General features: G+C 40.5%; 1 protein-coding gene across 1 annotated transcript; it reads right to left on the bottom strand.

The window, feature by feature from the left end:
- Positions 1–1,992: 1,992 nt before the first annotated feature.
- On the bottom strand, positions 1,993–13,730 carry LOC131584179 (toll-like receptor 7). Its single transcript, XM_058849031.1, has 2 exons — positions 13,486–13,730; positions 1,993–10,907 (listed from the first exon to the last, which is right to left on the bottom strand). Exons 1-2 carry the CDS (start codon positions 13,612–13,614, stop codon positions 7,767–7,769), a joined length of 3,270 nt encoding a protein of 1,089 aa, XP_058705014.1. The 5' UTR covers positions 13,615–13,730; the 3' UTR covers positions 1,993–7,766.
- Between the last annotated feature and the right edge of the window lie 4,136 nt (positions 13,731–17,866).

Raw genomic sequence — 17,866 nt, forward strand, 5'->3', positions numbered from 1 at the left:
TACAGTGGGCAAATGGAGCATCTGCTCTTCTCCCTTGTTGCTCCTCCAGTCCTGCTATCACCCACGCTAGCTTGACGTGCCCTTCCATGAGACACTAGAAAAGGAGAGCTTTTAGTTTTGTTTTTGAAAAGAAGAACTGACCTATCCAAGAGAATGAAATATTTTTTTATTATACATTAGTAATCATTCACTGTATGTAAAATTACTAATACATGAAAATTTTTAAGAACAGTGCCAGACTGGAATTGTCAATTAATCTTTCTTCTTCTTAACAACAGAAATGGCTTTGAGAAAATGTGTGTCTTTTGTGTTCTTAGATTCCTCTTTCTTTGGAGCTAGTTATCTATTTAGCTTGCTTCAGAAGTGCTATTTCTTGAGGTTTTGTTTTTTTTATTTCCTTTCAATATATAAACCATAGTCTTTCTGTGAGATTTATTAATTAGTTTTGTATCCTGTATTCAAAAATTTGAAACCAGGTTTGTTTGTAGAAACCTGCTGTGGTCCATGACATTAAAATTATTCTTGTTTCGTTTTGCTTGTTTTTTTTAAAGTGGAAGATTTTTTGGATGCATCTATATATATATATGCATATATACACAGACATGTATACAATATGAATACATGTAACAACTCTGGGATTAGAGTCTCTGATCAAAGGGGAGAGCATCAGAAGGTTTTAGCTTGGCCTCCTCTTTGCAGAACTGGTTGCTCCTCTTTCCCTACAGAGCTGCCCCCCTGACAGCAGCGTTTCTGGGACCAGGGATAGAGCCAGAGAGGATGCATATCACACCTCAGAGCCCACACATATACACACAACCATCTCAGTCTCAAGACAATTCAAACCCACATACGTTTGTTACCCAGAAAATTGACATTTCTGCCAGGCAGTTTCTGGGACTGGATCTTGCATGAAAGCAGGGTTTCATTCACAGTCATCCATCAGAAGCCGAAGAGCATCTGGGAGGAAGCAGCACTGAGAGGGAACCTGCCGTCTTTGATTTACTCTTTAAATGCATGAGGCAACTGTGTCTGAGGAGTATCTTATACACATTGATCCTGCCCATTAAAAATGTGTTTAGGAAACATTGCCCATGCTTGTAACATGATTCCTTTTCTTATTTGGAGCAAGTGAGAAAATAGGATATGTGGGGTGGAAGATAAGTATTACGCAACTGAAGTAATGTCATAATTTATTCCTTATTCAAGGCCATGTTTGTCCAATCTTTGGAAAACTTCAAGTTATCCTTCAAAGTTCAGTGTGTCCCTCTCCCAGAGTTCGCTGTGAGTCAACATGCCAACCTACAATCCATGCCAGCACCCTCACTCTTCCCTCTCTCTTTTCAGATCCAGTTGAGGTGCACATCAAAACCAAAAACCCAAGATGGTCATCCACACAAGGGGCTTCTTCTTTTCTCATGCCAGATGTTAGAATGGGTCTTGTGTGGAATTGCGAAAGATATCCAGGGTAAAACAACAGAAAAGTGGTTTTGTTGATATTACAGGGGTGGAAGCTAAAGCCATGAGCTTTTGCTCCCTTTTTCATCACCTCTTTGACACACTGGTGTCAAAGTAAGATTTTACACTGGTGTGTAAGTACAGACTATACGTCTTTTCTGCTTCTTGCAGCAGCCCAAATTTCTGGTTGATTTTCAAAGACAAATAGTCAAGCTCTGGGATTTTGATGAGCTGATGCCACTGCTGCCTGAGGTGGGATTTAGGACACTAAAGCACACTCTGTCACAGTGGTGCCGTGGAACTTCTGAGAGGAACGTGCAGGGTGAGAAACTACAGGGAAGTATGGAAAGACTGACATTTCTTTTCCCAATGGAGCAAGGGTCAATAAAATTCTTACTTTGGAGGTTCTTTGTTTTGCATCATGAATAGAAGTTCAGGATAGACAAGCAAGAACATGGCTTAGTGATTGTTTTTCCTGAGTTAATAGTAGAACTAAAAGTAAGTCTTAGACCAAGGTAATTAGATTAAGAAATTTTATTATGAATAGAATGCAGGATCCGGCTGCAATGTTTAAGACCATAATTGTGTATGAGTATCATCCTTCCATATGGACATATGGACTTCAAATATTCTGGGTAAATTATGGCAAAGAATCATCTGCAAACCAGCTAATAAGAATATAAGCTTAAACTTCTCTTGTTCTATGTTTCAGGAAATTTTCCTTTGTTCTACATTAAAAGCAATTTGTCACTGTGGGAGACCAGTTGGAAATTAGATTTCAATTATTTATTCAGTTAACAAAGCAAAAGGATAAAAAAATTATGTCAAGAAAAGAAGGCATATTCACAAAGGACTTATTTACAGCTTAATTTTTATTTGAAAACTACTCTGTCTGCAGGAAAATACAAGACTGGGCATGTGTGTTTTTAAGCAACACATACTTCCAGACCTTCTCACTCTTGTGGAATCTTAATAAAATACTGATAAGATATATGATACCAGAGTTGCAGATATTACTGTGGGGAATGTGACATAGATAAACAACATAGCCAAGACACTGCGACTAGAACTTAGCTTGTAAAATGAAAGAAAATACTCATAAAAATATTTAGAAACCAAAAGGGGAAACCTTCCATTTTACAGCTTGCCAGCTTTTCCAGAATTACATAAATCTATTATCACTCTTACAATAACGTCATTGCTAGAAAAAGATGGAAACTTTATTTCCTTATATGTTTCTGAATTCTCAACTGCAAGGACGGGTTTGATTTTATGTGTTTTTCCCTTTAAAAAAAGCTCCAGTTACCTAGAGATGCTTTTGCTCAAAATATTGCCCTTAGCAGTATGCAGAAGCAATAAAAGAAAGAAAACAAAGAGAGATAAGGCCATGGATTTTGATCAGTGGTTATTCTGGTACACTTCTTTAGTTCAGGACTGAATATCTTGAACAAAGATACTGTCCCACCAAAGAAACCCACCCTAACCACCTTAGTTTTCAGAACTTAGTAGGGCTTCCTACTGTCTCATACTTTACACACCCAAATTAAAAACTTCTCACCAAGTACACACTTGGTTCTCCATTTTGGCTATTTTTTAATTAAATAATCCCATGTATAATAACCTCTAAGAGCTCATTAACTAAGAAAAGCATGCAGGTTGCTTTTCAAATTTGGATATCTGACACGGTGCTGGACTTTTCCCCAGCCAGCTCCCAGCACCAGGCCAAGCATGGGCTGCTCCTGGAAAGCAGGGCAGCTTAGGGCTTATGCTCTATAGCACAGGCTGTCCAGCATAAAGGGCAGGAACAAGGACTAGGGAGAGGCCTTCCATGTGGCTTCCAAAAGAGATCTACTCCCTGGAAGGTTCCAGGGACAAAAGACAAAAGATACAGGGGTACAGCAATTTATACACGGGGGAGGAGCAAGGGGAGTGTACAAATAATAAACCAATGGGGAAGACTTAGGGGAGGAGCATAAGGCGGTGTTACACAATACATAAACACAAGGGGAGGAGAGTGGGACACATGGTCCAATGGGGCTCGGAGGAATAAGGAAATTCCAAAGGGGGCGGTCCAGGCAGGGGGTTGGCACAAGGGAGGATTGACAACTTAATGGGAGGGGGAACAGGGAACATTGGGAACAAAGGGCAGGTATCAGGGTGGATTGGCAACTGGGGTAGGAGGGCACAAGTGGGACTAAAGTATTAACATGGTGGGGTACAACTTATCCATACAGAAAGTAATTGAATCAAACATAATGAACAACAGTGCACCACAACAGATATCCAGATTCCCTTTTTCATTTCATTTCAGCAGCAGCATATGGATTTAGTAGAAATTATTTGACTTCTCTGTGCTTTATTTTTGTCACTTATATACTTGTAGAGATAATGATGGATTAACATGTATGTCTTTTGTCTTTGGACACACAGTCTGTCTTCCCAAATTAGGAAATTGACTTCCACAGACTTTCAGTGAAGTTGAGTAATTATAACCAAAATTATCTTCTTTGTAGTATATGGAGAAATTTGGCCTGTGGCAAATTTTTTTTCAAATTAATAACTTATCATAGGGTTAATTTCTACAGGCAAATACTTTCATAACAAGATTGAGGAAATGAAAAGACAGGGTTATTCAGAAGACAAAAAACAGGTTCTCTGTTTTAGAGGGCTTATTTGACCCCCCCAGTATGATCTACTACACAGTGTATTTTTAAAGATGCTGTTATAAAGTTTATGGGATATCATGTTTGCTACATAGCACTCCAATTTTATTGCAGAACAAGAGACTAAACAAGCTATGTTGAAATCAGACCTGCTTTGATTTCAGAAGTCCCTTCAAATGTAATTTTTTCTCACAGGGGAGGCACCTACAAGTTCCTCATATGTCAGTTCTTAAAAACAGAGAGATCAAAGAGATCAGAATGGATTTTTGCAGTCATATAAATCTGTGCTGCAAGTATAGATGCTTCTTACCAACTTTCAGTGATTACTATTTTTGTGCCACACTAATGACAATAATGTAAACAGCACCTTTTTTTTTTTTTTTTTTGCCAATTCCACAAGAATGGTAAAAATTCAATTAATTCACCTATATTCTTCTTCCCTTATCCTCTTTCTGTTTCTTCCATTCCATGTGTGGTCTTCCAGGCCACATAGGCTAAATACCAGGTCTAGCCACAGTCTGTTACAATTTTTCTAAGGAAGTAGCAATGGATGCAGAACATCTTTGGTCATAACAGTGAGTGTTTATAGTACTTCAGATATTTTGATGTCCACGTGACGTGGTTATTCAAGACTAACTTGCTGCACATGTTAGCCTCGAGCAGCAGCTACCTTGCCTTACTGCAAGTGTTGTCAATGCAAATACTACGGAGCTAATGGAGAAAAATCCTACTTTTGGGTTGCAATTAAAATAATTGAATCTTGCATCCCTCTTAAACTCCTACATTAGAATGAGATATTAATAAAATGTCTATGATCTCACCTCTGAAGGACAATGACACATAGACTTGTAAATGCAGCTGCAGAAGTCCATTTTTAAATTCGCCAAAAATCCTCCTCCTAACTGACCTCACACCAAATCACAAGCTACACCGTCACAACACCCTGATGTACAGGAATCTGAGGACTCTTCAGTGCTTTGTAGTTTGGACACAGCTACACCAACCAGGCAAGCAAGCTCCAAGCTCTGCCAGAGGAAAGTGCACAAGGAGCTGTGAGAGGGCATGGCCGTGACAGCTGACCTGAACTGGCCAAAGGGATATCTTGTGCCAGAGAATGTCATGCATACATGTCAGTATGTAAACTGGTGGAATAACACAGAAAAGGATTTGATTGTGGTTTGGAGATGGGTTGTGCATCAGTAAGCAGGTGGTGAGCTATTCATTACGCATCACTTGTCACTCATGGTCTCTCTCTCCTCCTTTTTTCTTACTGTTTTTGTTGTTGTTGCAATATTATATTTTACTTCATTTCAACTACTAAATTGTTCTTATCTCAACCTGCAAGTGTTATGTTTCTTTTCTGATTCTCCTCCCCATCCCACCAGGGTATGGAGAAGTGAGTGATTATGTGGTGCTTAGCTGCAGTTGGGCTTAAACCACAGCATCATCCCAAGTCGCTCAACCTTGCTTTCACTGGCCATACACTTTCTTTTGTCCGCCTTAGCTTCAGAGCAAGATCCCTGGTCAGCCAAGCCAGCCTTCTGCCTCACCAGTTTGACTTCCAGTATTTTGGAATTACATGCTCCCATGCGCTGAGGAAGTGGTGTTTAAATTTTGACCACACTGGTAGATCCCAGCATCTTCAAAACCATTTTCCCAAGGGGCCTTACTAACTACTTCCCTGAGCAGCCTCAAGTCTGTTCTTCTCACATTCAGAATTTTGCTGGCTATTTTCCTCCTGTCACAAGGTATTTTAAATTCAATACTTCATGGGCCAAAATGTCCACCAATCACCAATTCATTCATGAGACCTTCTTTTTTTTTAGCATGTAAATGATCAAGGAGGATACGTTTCCTGGTCACCTCCCTTAGTACCTGTATCAATTTGTACTCATTGCTACTCATCATACTCATCCTGTGCATGCTTCTTAATGAAAGAGGATAAAATACCTCTCCTCTCAACCACAGAAAGGCTAAGTGACCTGGTGTTCCTGCCCTTGTCAGTGAGGCTGAGAAAGAGGATCTGCTCCAAATAGACATTTTGTAGGGAGGCAGACGGAGATGGTGTGCAAGTAACTGTGGGATAGAGGTTCCTGTTTCAAGTATCACCTTATGGAGAGAGTCACATTACAGCTCATGTTATCATATTTGAAGATACAGATTGTTTAGGTTTACAAACAAAACCACCAGAAATACACATTATTAAAATACAACTGTAAAACTCCCAGTTTTTAACCAGGTCCTCATCTTTTTCCTACTTCTGTATCCAATCAATAAAAATGTCCTGAAAAATTGAGGGGGAAAAGCCCTTCTTATCTGTAATATTATTATATGAAGTTTCTTTTCTTGTGTTTTTTTCTCTTGTTGCTGAAAGAAAGGACCAGTCAGAACACTTATGTGAGGAAATGCAGGTGGCATCTGAAATAAACAAGTTTAAAGCAATTAACATTGACAACATCAGCCAGAGATGACACCAAGACTGGTTGCCAGAAAAAAAAAGAGCTTTGCACAAGAGGGGAGAAGCTGCCCAGACTGCTGCAGACAGAGGCACCCAGCAAGGTGAAAATGTGCTGCTTCTCCCAAATCAGATATCATCTCATCAGGCAGAGAACCTACCTATGTCATGCCCAGAGGTTTAGGCTGCCATTACAAAAGGTTTCACTTGGAATACTCTCATGTGTTCAATGAGTCTGTACTGTGAAACAGAGTGGGGAACAGACACAGGTTGAGTTTCTTCACTTTTTCAGGATTTCCCTAGTTAGACCCATTCCTATCTCAAGAGTTTAGTAGTGCCCTTCAGCTGCTGTGGGAGAGGCACCTGCCTGGGGAACAAGGAAATGAAGGAGGACTAAAGAAACAGTGGGAAAAGTGCTTTCCTTGTGTGACCTGATCCTGCATGCATTGCACTTCCAAATTCTGTCTAAATTTTCTTCTGGGGAAAATGGTATGTCCTCAGGCCATAGCCCTGGCTGCTAACAGACAGCTGATACAGAAAGGGTCGTCACTCAGGGCTTGGGTGGAGAAGGTCCTCAAACTGATAGCATAACATTAGAGAGGAGCCCTAAAGTCTTCAAGGAGGAACCAGCTCAGCAAACAGACTAGGAGGCAGATGAAACGTAAAGTGAAAATTTTATTTTGAAATCAGCAGTAACTGCTTCTGAACTTCCGCCATGCTCTAGTATAGCTGCATGTTCCTCCTTTCTTACCACCATTTCCACTTTCTCTTTTTGTATTTTTATCTTCCTTTCTTTGTCTATTCTCATTTCCTCCTTGGTTTACTTGATTTTCTCCACCTGCCTTGTACCTGTTCCTCTACTTCTCTGCTGTCCTGCTCCCCTGCCTTGCTTTCACAAAGCAGCCTGCAAGCCCTACAGAACCTGATCTCATGTACCATCCAATTTCAGCATCTTTGCTTGCTGTACAGTGATCAGTGCAAAGCAAGGTCCATGTCAACAGAAGACCTGTTCTGGAAACAGTTTCTGTTCAAATCATTTCATTTCAAAGTAATTGTGCCTATCATTTTGGGGAAGAAAATCAAAGAGGTATATCTTCCATGCTTACACAGTTTCTGCAAATGCAGTACCGTATCTTTTGTTCAGGATATTTTGATCTTGTGCATCATAACAATATTTAAGGGAAAGAGTAGAACTAAACAGTTTCTTGAAGAAGCTTGTTGTAAGCCAGAGAATTGCTCGTAGCTATGGCATTTTTCAGGCACTGCCAGAAGTAGGGCTGAGACTGAGGATTAGTTGGCCATTCCAGGACTGAATTTCTGCACAGCCTCTTCCTCAGACGGACATAGCGGGACTTCTGCAAAACCTTCTCAAGAAATATCAAGATAATGACATCCATTTTTTCGTCTAGAAGGCGCTGATGAGCCATATAAAATGTTGTCTTGAAGCGGCCACTTTTAATATACCTGTTGGTCAGCACAAATACGGTCTTTTTGCTCAGCTGAATGCTCTGGGAAAGGTTGTCAAAGACCGGCTGTCCTGGGAGCCAGTCCCTTCCTTCCAGGCATAAATTGAACTGCCTGGCTTTTTGGTTTTCCAGCCTTTCAATCAGTTCTTGCAGCACCCACTCGTTCACAGCTGGATCTTCACTGTCATAGGCAATAAAGGCATCGTAGCAAGCGGCTGGTAACGACAAGCGCTGATAGCCCTTCAGCTTGGCAGCGCAGTAATGGTAGCTGTACCACACATCCCAGAAGTAGAGATGGCTCATCACAGTGAACACCGCCAAGCCCAGGACGGCTGAAGCTGACAGAGCGTACAGGATCAAATAGGACGTGTCCAGCTCACAGGTGTACAGGTCCAGGAAAACCACGCTCCTTCCCTTATGTGCCCCTGGGCCAGCACAGGTGACGTCTGTGGCCAGAAGAGGAATGGTCACCTGCGTCCGGTTGATCCACCACACAAACCACACAGCCTCACAGTTACACTTAAAAGGGTTGCCGTGCAAAAGCAGCATCTTCAGGTTGTTAATGACATTTTCAGGGAAGCTAGATCTCTTAATTATTTCAATCTTGTTTGAGCTGAGGTCCAAGTATCTCAGTTGAAAAGCACCCCGGAGAAAATGTTTGGTTAGCACGTGAATGCGATTGTTTCGCAGGATCAGTTCCTGCAGCGATGAAGTGCAATTGGACAGTTCTCGAGGAACATTAGTCAGAAGGTTATTGCTCAGGTCCAGAGTTACGAGGTTCTTCAGAGAGGGGAGGTTTCCCCAAATGAAACTCTTCAGCTGATTATTCGTTAAGTTGAGGACCTTAAGACTAGGAGGCATTTTTTCAAAAACACTATGAGGCAAAAAACTGAGTGAGTTGAAGGAAATATCCAGTTCTTCCAGGCTGGTCAGATTCTTGAAGAATGACAAGTATCTATCATTGCCATCCTTCCAGAGAACATCTAAGTGATTTCCTCTGAATTCTAAAATTCGAAGAGATTGACTTTCCATTCCTGTATCAATAGTGGTGGAAATATCATTGCCATTCATCATCAGCTTCCTCAAATGGGGTAGGTTTTTCATAAAACTTAGCACGTGAGTAACACCTTCTGCCAGAAAGTAATAGTTGTTATTGCTCAGATCTAGAATTTCTAAATATTTTAGTTCTTTGAAAGCAGTTTGGTATAACAAATCAACTCTGTTGTTAGAAAAATCCAGATATTTCAATCCAGACAAGTAAAAGAATTCACTTCCATTCAAAGTTTGACTTATTGCATTGTCTGACAAGTTAAGACATTTCAGGGAGCTAAGCCCCTGAAAGTCTAAGGGGTTAACAAAAAATACATTGTTTCTGCTTAAATCCAATGTTTTTCCATAGTTAAGGCAATCTTCCTTAACTAAAGACTGGTAAGAAGAATCCTCTTTGTCTTTGGAACGGCAACTTCGCTCATACACATCATATCTAAAATAATGCATCTCTTGTTGTACTTGTCTGTTGTATTGGTCGACTGAAATGGCAGGATTAGAGCAAAATCCATAGAGGTTGCCTTCCCCTGAAGAAGGAGAAATTTTATTCACTGAGAGATCAATGAACTTAAGAGCTGGGAATTCATCAAACACAGTTAGGTTTGCAATTTTAATAAAATTAGTCCCGAGATCCAACATGGTTAGATTCCTAAGACTTTGCAGTGGATATAGATCTTGTGCCCTCAGCTCTCTAAAGACATAACCCTTGAGCCTCAGGATTTCCAGGTTAGAGAGGGTAGAAAATGTCTCAGAAAGATTCAAGAAGGGAGAATACATCTTCAGTTCAAAATTAAAGGACAGATCAAGCTGCACAAGGCTGGGGATAAATGTCAAAAACTGAGCATCTCCAATCTCCCTTATGAGGAAATTTTGGGAGAGGTCAAGTTCTTTGAGATTCCTGAAGTTTTTAAACCAGCTGCTGGGTATGCTCTGTAGAGAGTTACTGTGAAGCCGCAAAATTCTTAATTTTTCCAAAGAATCAAAAGCATTTGAATGTATCTGAATTGAGCTCTTGGGACAGGGAATGCAGGGATATGGGGCATTATAGCAACGTGGGCAATTGCCACTTAGGTCGAGAATTTCTAGGTTGGGGAGACCACTTAAATCCTTCTCTTGAATCTCTTGAATCATGTTGTTGTAAATATACAATTCCTTTAAAGTAGATGACAAATTGGGAGGAATTTGTGTTAAGTTGTTGGACTTCAGGGATAGTACTGTTAATTTTTTCAGCCCCAGAAAGGCTGTTTTCTCAATTTCAAATGAAACATTGCATGGATTACGGTAGTAACAGTTCTGTCCAAGATACAACACCTCTATGTTCCCTAGCTCCGAGAAGCTGGCTTTTTGGATAGAAAAGATACTGTTTGCTTCCAGACTCAGCAGACTTAAAGCAGCAGGAAGACCTCGGGGTACTTCTGCCAGCTGGTTTGCATCCAGATACAATGCTTTCAATCTTGTCAAGGCAGCAAAACTACCATTCTCAATTTTCAGTGGGCTGGTGCACACATGATTTTTGGGCCCCAGTTTGACAGGCACACAGTTGCATCTGAAGTCAATCTCCTCGAGGTTTTCAAGATGATTTAAGGATGTTGGGTTGATATGGGGAATGTTATTAATACTCAGAGTGAGGTTGGTAGCATTTCCAGGGATCCCTCTGGGGACTTCTGTAAGGCGCCGGTCAGTGCAGTCCACTGTCACAGCACCTTCTGAAGATTTAACATCACAGGGTAAAGTTTTGGGAAACCAAGCCCCAGACAGCAGCATTGGGAATATGAAGAGCAAGATAAATGGCAATGCATTGGACATCTTTGCACAAGGTACCTAAAATCAAGGAAATATGGACGTATTAGTTTAATGCAATGAAAGTATTTCATCTGTACACTGGTATAAAGGACACTGGTATAAACAACAACAGCTGAATTTGGGTCCTTGTTTCACACTGACCACAAATTGATTTGCAGGTAGGATTATAAGTTTCAGGAAGCATATGTTGGTTTTTCCTTTCCTTTTTTTCCCAGCGGACACAGCATTTTATGCACATAAAAAATGTTGTGAGACTAATGAAAAAACAGAGTTTCTAGCCAAACCAAATGGCCCACAATGTCCCAGCAACAGCCTATCTCCATCTTTTATTGCAGAGCAATGGAACTTTGGTCCAGGAACATTAGCCAAGGGATGTGCCCATGGAGCATAGCAGAGCATTGCTAATGAAACCATACAGTCTCTCTGCACTGCGAGACATGTTTCAATATTATATGGGTACCCTTTAATGTGCATCTGATGATGCACGGCAGAGCAGATCATGAATGCTGGCTATCACCAGCCATGGACACAGAACCTGCAGTCACAGAGGGCAATACTGGCAGCCAGTGCACATCAAAGTCCAGCAGTTTTTCTCCCTTTAAAACAAGGAAGTTGTAGGAATGAGGCCAACAGCCATGAGATATGGTGTTATATATGTGGTAAAGGGGTTTTCAAGAGATCTGTGGCTAAGGGATTACACTGGGCGTGATGGTTTGCTGAAGCGTGATACAACATCAGGCAGAAATGGGTAACCCTTTTACCCTCAGCCAGCCAGGTTGAAGAGGAAGTAATGCTAAAGTGTCACAATTCTGTACTTTCCTTGTGCAAGACCCAAAGATTTGTAATCTCTTTGTTTCTCTTGATGTCCCTCATTTACATATATGCTGCTGCTTTCTGTCCCCCATTAATAACAACAGTAACAGAATATTTGACCACAGTCTCGCTTCCACTTCTCCCAAAAGTATAAATTGGCATTTGACATCTTCATTGGCAGAAAACAAGAATACAACCATTTTACAGATGAGTCAATGGAGTTATTTCTCTCACTTCACAAAACTAGGGGTGCTTCTTTGGTAAGATTTGCACTGGGACCACTTACATAGCACTGTACATTTGTATGTTGCAAGTCTAGTGTACTCATCAATTATCCAGTAAATTACACTATTGGGGAATCTGTGTTCATGGAAGTTCTTATTGAACTAAACCAGACTTACAGTGATGAATCAGTAATACTCACAACCAGTGAATCTGTTCATGAATGAGATGAGGATTGTAGTGTAAATCAGATTATTGTTGCATCTGAAACAGTATCTGGAACCTGACTAGACTTAGTAGTACTAAATTGGCTCAAATCAGAAATTGAGTCCATACACACCCAGCCCCTCTGATATCTGAGGACCATCTGGAAAGCAAGGGAGGTTATTTTATGCCAAATTGCTACACACTTAATGCAACAGGAAGAAAAGCTAATTAGATTCAACATTTAAAGATGTGATAAACCAAAATAAACACTGTCCAAGCATTAGAGCATGCCATGGGCAAGGTATGACTGCAGTCAAGATTGAAGACACAAACTTTTTACATGAACTTGTACACAGCCATTGCACTCAGACCCTTAATTCTAGGTGCTAGTCCAATTTTATCATTTTATTGTCATTAACCTAGGCTGCACTGACATTGAAGAGAGGAAGGGGGGAAGGAAGAGAGAGATAGACTGAGAGATCCCTCTCCAGCTCCTGCTTGGCTCTGAAGATGTAGAAAGCTCTGGCTTACTACATACTAAACAGAGATTAATATTGCATATTTAGGTGCCTGGAATTAGGTGTAAAGAATCTGGGTTTTGAAAGTCTTCATGAATATGTTTGCAAGTTTCTCACATATTTCAATTTTTTCAGGGACCTAAGTGTTTGTTGCAGAGCCAGCCTACCTCTTTGTGCTTCATTTCTTTGTATATTCTTCACTTTCCTGATAATCTTTTAAATGCATTAGCTATTTGAACTGTAAAGACTTACATTCTGGTGCTGTATCTGGCTGTTTGCATGTGTAAAACCTTGCATCCATTATAGAACCAGAAACAAACAAAAAGACTTCTAAATAAGACCAAAAAGCAATGCTGTCTTGTGCAATGTCCTTGCAAAGAGAGGCTTGCTTAAAAAGTACAGCTGGAGTATGTGAGCTGTTCTTTTCTCTGTGATCTATGCTTGGCTTCATAAGAAGTTCAAAAAGAACTAATATACTGATCTTAACTGGCATGTGCATAAACCCTTAATGATTTAGGGTGTTCTTCAAATATTCAGCAGCAGTACAGCTATATGTTTCTGAAGGAAGGTTTTCTGCTGGAGTTCCATATATTTGTTCATGGAGGAAAGGTTTGAGAAACACCTGAGAAGTTACAACAAATAGAAAACATTTTATGCTAATTCTGAAGTATAGGAATACAAATAAATCCTTTCCTTTTATAATGCTCTGCAGCTTCTAACCATAGCAGTAAACTGGACCATTTAGAAAACAGAAAAGCAGAATATGTTCTTGAAAATCTTTCACAACAGTCCCAGTCAAAAATGTCTAAGAGCAAATCCAAAAAGTTTTACATACCATATTCTTTGTGCTTCCAGGTCTGACAGATTAGATTCTGGAAGAGACCATAAACGGGAGCAGAAGAGAACAGCATCAAAGTTGTTTCCAGTGGTTCAGCTGAGGTGTAGAGGAGAATGTAACATGACATAACCCACTCAAGACAACAGTAATCTACACCGTATCTTCTTTCTCTTCATCTGAACACCAAAGGAAGGCAGCTTCAAAATCCTTAATGACAGAGTATGAGATTAATCAGCTAGGAGACAAAAGCATTATACAAGGGTAATATTCATGTGATCCACAGAGATTGCAGAAGCTCAAGTTCCTTTTTTTTTTTTTCTTTTTTCTCTTTTACTGTAAGCTGCATGAAGGGAGACAAAAACTGTTAATTGACATGGAAGTTTAGTAATTTTTATAATTATTATTTGGGGTTTATTTCTCCAGTTAATAGCTTCAAGGATTCAGATCTTTCTAAGAATCCCTTTATGTGCTAATATGAGTAGACAGATCTCTTAAGCTGAATACTTTATGTAGAAGTCTGGGAAAAATGTCTGTTAAGTGAAAGGAACTTGGGGAAGGGAACCAACACCAAGACAAATAGGATAATGGTAAGGGCACATGAAACTGAACATAAAGAAGTGAAAACTATGTGGAAGAGTGTGCACAAGCTGGATTGTGAATGATTTCTTCAAGTGACCACGCATGTCCCTGGTACATGTCACTGGAACATGACATGCTTGGTGTCCACTTTGCTTGCATGAAGATTTTCAAAAACACAACATCCAGTCACCTAGCCCTGTAATTTTTGACAGGTGCTCCCTCATATTCTATGACTACAAACTGGAAATTTTAATAGCTGTACTGACACTTAGCAGTTTCTTTTGCTCTCAGGTTGATATTTTTTTGTTTTATCATTAGGAACTTAACCAGCTAAGAGCTCAAGGAGTTTCAATTCTATGTAATGTGAAACTGCAGCTTTAGCTGAGTGCTAGTAAAATGCAGAGCCCTCCTTAATTTTTTTAATCTATGAAATGTGGTAAGCAAAATATAGCAATAATTCCCTTGAAGTGATGAGGGCAGGGTAAATAGAGGGGAGTTTTCAGAAGCCCAGGACTTCTGAACTATAACTTGATTTTTTAGAGGCACAGGAAGTTTAGGTTTAAAATCAGGTTTACTGATCTTAAAAGTTCAGTTTCCCTCAGAAATTGCACAAAATCTCTTATGCCTCTCCTGAAACACGAAGTAACTGAAAGCAGAAAAGTACTTCCTGCTTCATTATTTGTTAGGGGAGGACCTACTGGTAAGAGCAAATGTATATTATGGCTACTGTGAGTGAGGAAAATAGTTTAAAATAAAGCAGAAGTGCTTAATTGTCTTAATTCTTCATCTACAAGTTTGGTTGAAAGTTGGCTTGTAAGCAGATTGGTGAATTCGCATTTCCTTTTTTTCTTTCCTTTGTCTACAGGAGGTTGCTTTATCTCATTTGTCAAAATCAATATTCCAATGTGTTTATTTTAAATCTTGGTAGCTTATTTACAGTCTTAAAATCTTGCTGCAATGTGTTTTCTTTGAAGTGCTGACCCTCATTTCAAGAATAAGGATACAACTCCATCTATTCATGGCTAATGCAGCATTCAGTGAAACATGGCATAATTTTCCCACAAAATGATTCAAGAAAGCCAGTTAGCTTGCTCAGCTTTTGAAATATGTAAGTTGAATTTTCAAAATGATGTTGCTGATAGTCATTGCAGAAATGTGTTTGTGGGAACTAAAAATAACCAAAACAATAAACAGAAGACAGCACTGGAGGAGATTTGCCTTTAACAAGGGCAGAGGAAGCACTCAGGGCGTGGTGAGGGAGGACACGCTGACAGATCTGTGCTAAGAGTTTACCCAGGGTGCTGAGATGTGGCCAAGGGAGCCACTAATACCACAGAAACAGACACTGCCTTTTCTGAAAGCTCAAGCTGCCCTAGACTACCTCAGTACCAGGACTGACAGTTTGGTTTATAACGGGTAAAAATCGTTGTTCAAAGCAAATGTGCCCAGCACTCTTGTTTTTCAAAATGAGTTACGTTCAAGGGAGCCAGAAGCCATCCAGAAATAGCTGAAATAAGATGGAGCTATTTTCCAAGTTCTCCAGGGTCAGCACTGCAACTGTGTCCCTTCTGCTTGCCCCTTCCTCAGGGGCAGGAAGGACAGAGTAGCCACAAACATCATTCCTTCTTTTCTCTGAGTGATGATGATGAGGAGAAGTGCCAAGACAGTAATGCTGGAAGTGATGGTGAAACTGGGGGCAAATCATAAAACTGGCAGGTTCAGAGGAAGTTTGGCAATTGTAAGTGGGATATCCTTAGATCCTGTTTCTTAGTGATGACATTGCTAGCCTTTTTTCATGGTTCATTTAGGTAATCCTGCCATGGTTTATGAAGTCATCTTCAGGCAAGAGCACTGAGGGAGCACTGGAGGAGCCCCTGCAGGGCAGCATGGACTCAGACGCTGGTGGACCCAAACAAATCACATAGCAGGAGAGTAGCTCCATATTGAATAAAGGCAAGCTACTGTAACACAGCTCACATTAAACATGCATGCCCATCAATTTATGGAGTTCTAAAGACCATGAGACATAATTTTCTCATTTATTTTAGGCCTTGATACTGCCTTTCTGAAAACTGAATAACATTTCTATCTGTGAGGGCTACTATTCAATAGAGATTATTTTGATTCTAATGTCATGAACTGAACTTCCCCCTCTATGTATGTATGTTTACACATGGAAACACTTATATGCAACAGGAATGTATTTTTAATAGTGTATATATTACATGTATCTAGATATAGTTGCAGATACATCATAGCACAATGTTCTAAGTCTTTTTACTGGTTTAACCAAGTCCAAAGCCCTGCCATTTACAGTGGTGCAAGCTTTCCTTCCCAGCCCTGTGACCTTCCTCCCTGGCAGGAGCCGGAGCCAGATTTTCCCTTTGCTTTCACACCACTATTCTCTGAACTGTACCCCTGCAAGCCTCAGTGGGACAGGGGGTCTCTTCAGAGCTGAGGGGCAGTGGCAAATGCCTCATTCTTGCCTTCCTTGAGAAGTCACTCTAGAAGTGAAGTGTTGATACGTGTCACTGCCAATGGTACATCCTGCTTCAACCCCTGCTCATGGAGTTATTTAATGCCAATTCATGAGGCAAGCGGCCATCACCTGTCACCGAGTGGATCACATCTTCATTACCCTTCACCTCATTTTCAGGCCCTGAAGGTTCTGTGAACCTAGAAGAAAACCCAGACAAAGAATTTTTTTCTCCTCCCTCCCATCCTCGAGGTCCTTGGGCACCAGGTGACTGCTCCTCTCTTTACTGTCCCTACCCTTCTGGCCTACCAGGCCCCCATGGAAGGGGGAGGTGAATTGCAGCAGCCCCCTGTCTAGAGATCCAACCAGTTATGAGGCATAAGAGGGGACTTGAACCAGAGCTGCTGCTGGACAGTGAAACCCATCAACCTCCAGGGAGCAGGGATGCCTCCACCATTGTTCTCATCCTCTGAGGATGGAGTGACTCTTCTATATGTTTTGAGAGTCTAATTATAATTGTTATTGACAGAGCAAAGCATGGACTAAGATTTGACTTGATCTGCACAGGGTTCAAGTCACTAGGCATCAAAAATTAAGTTAGGATTTAGTGATTGGAAATGATAAGTTAAAATTTATTATAAATTCTGTATTACGCTACTTACAGCTTGTACTATGTTAATTTGTTTTGTAGAAATCCTCTGGCATTTTAATAATAATCAGTTATGTGCTAGACTAATCATAATAGCCTATCAAAAATGTTTTGATTGTAACTACAATATAGCACCATCATAATTCTGCCAAAAATGAGCTCTTCCTTTAGTATCAGATGAAAGCCATCCACTATGGATCCTGCTAATTAGAGCAGATATCTATGTGCAGGCACGGGGGCACAACACCTAATCTAAGCAGGGAATTCAGCAAGTCTCTATGATTTGCCTATTCTGTACAATTTCTTTTATTTGTTGCCTTCTTTTACATTTTCTTACAAGTATAGCTCTACACAGGCCTGGAAAAGACAAACATGAGTATCCACAATCACACGCCATTCATCACTCACAACAACCATATTGGGTCTGGCTGGGATGGGGCCTGTTTTCTCCACAGCAGCCCTGTAGTACCCTGGAATAGACTGGTGACAAAGCAGTGTGAAATGCACACCAGCATTATGCCTGTTGGGGAACTTGCAGAGCCTCAAGGCCTTCTCACACTGGTGAGCAGGCTGTGGGTGAGCCAGAGTCTGGGAGGGGGCACAGCCACAATGACGGAGCCCAGATGACTAAAGGCATAACTCATGCCATTAAGGTTCCATGCCCAGCAATAAAAC

The sequence above is a fragment of the Poecile atricapillus genome, chromosome 1 (assembly GCF_030490865.1).
Source record: "Poecile atricapillus isolate bPoeAtr1 chromosome 1, bPoeAtr1.hap1, whole genome shotgun sequence".
Classification (NCBI taxonomy): domain Eukaryota; kingdom Metazoa; phylum Chordata; class Aves; order Passeriformes; family Paridae; genus Poecile; species Poecile atricapillus.

Excerpts from the sequence above, each read along its gene's own strand:
- LOC131584179 (XM_058849031.1), bottom strand. The coding sequence starts at position 13,614 with ATGTCATGTTACATTCTCCTCTACACCTCAGCTGAACCACTGGAAACA. Across the intron at positions 10,908-13,485 it reads CCTGGAAGCACAAAGAATAT|GTACCTTGTGCAAAGATGTC; the intron begins GGTATGTAAAAC and ends CCTTGATTTTAG.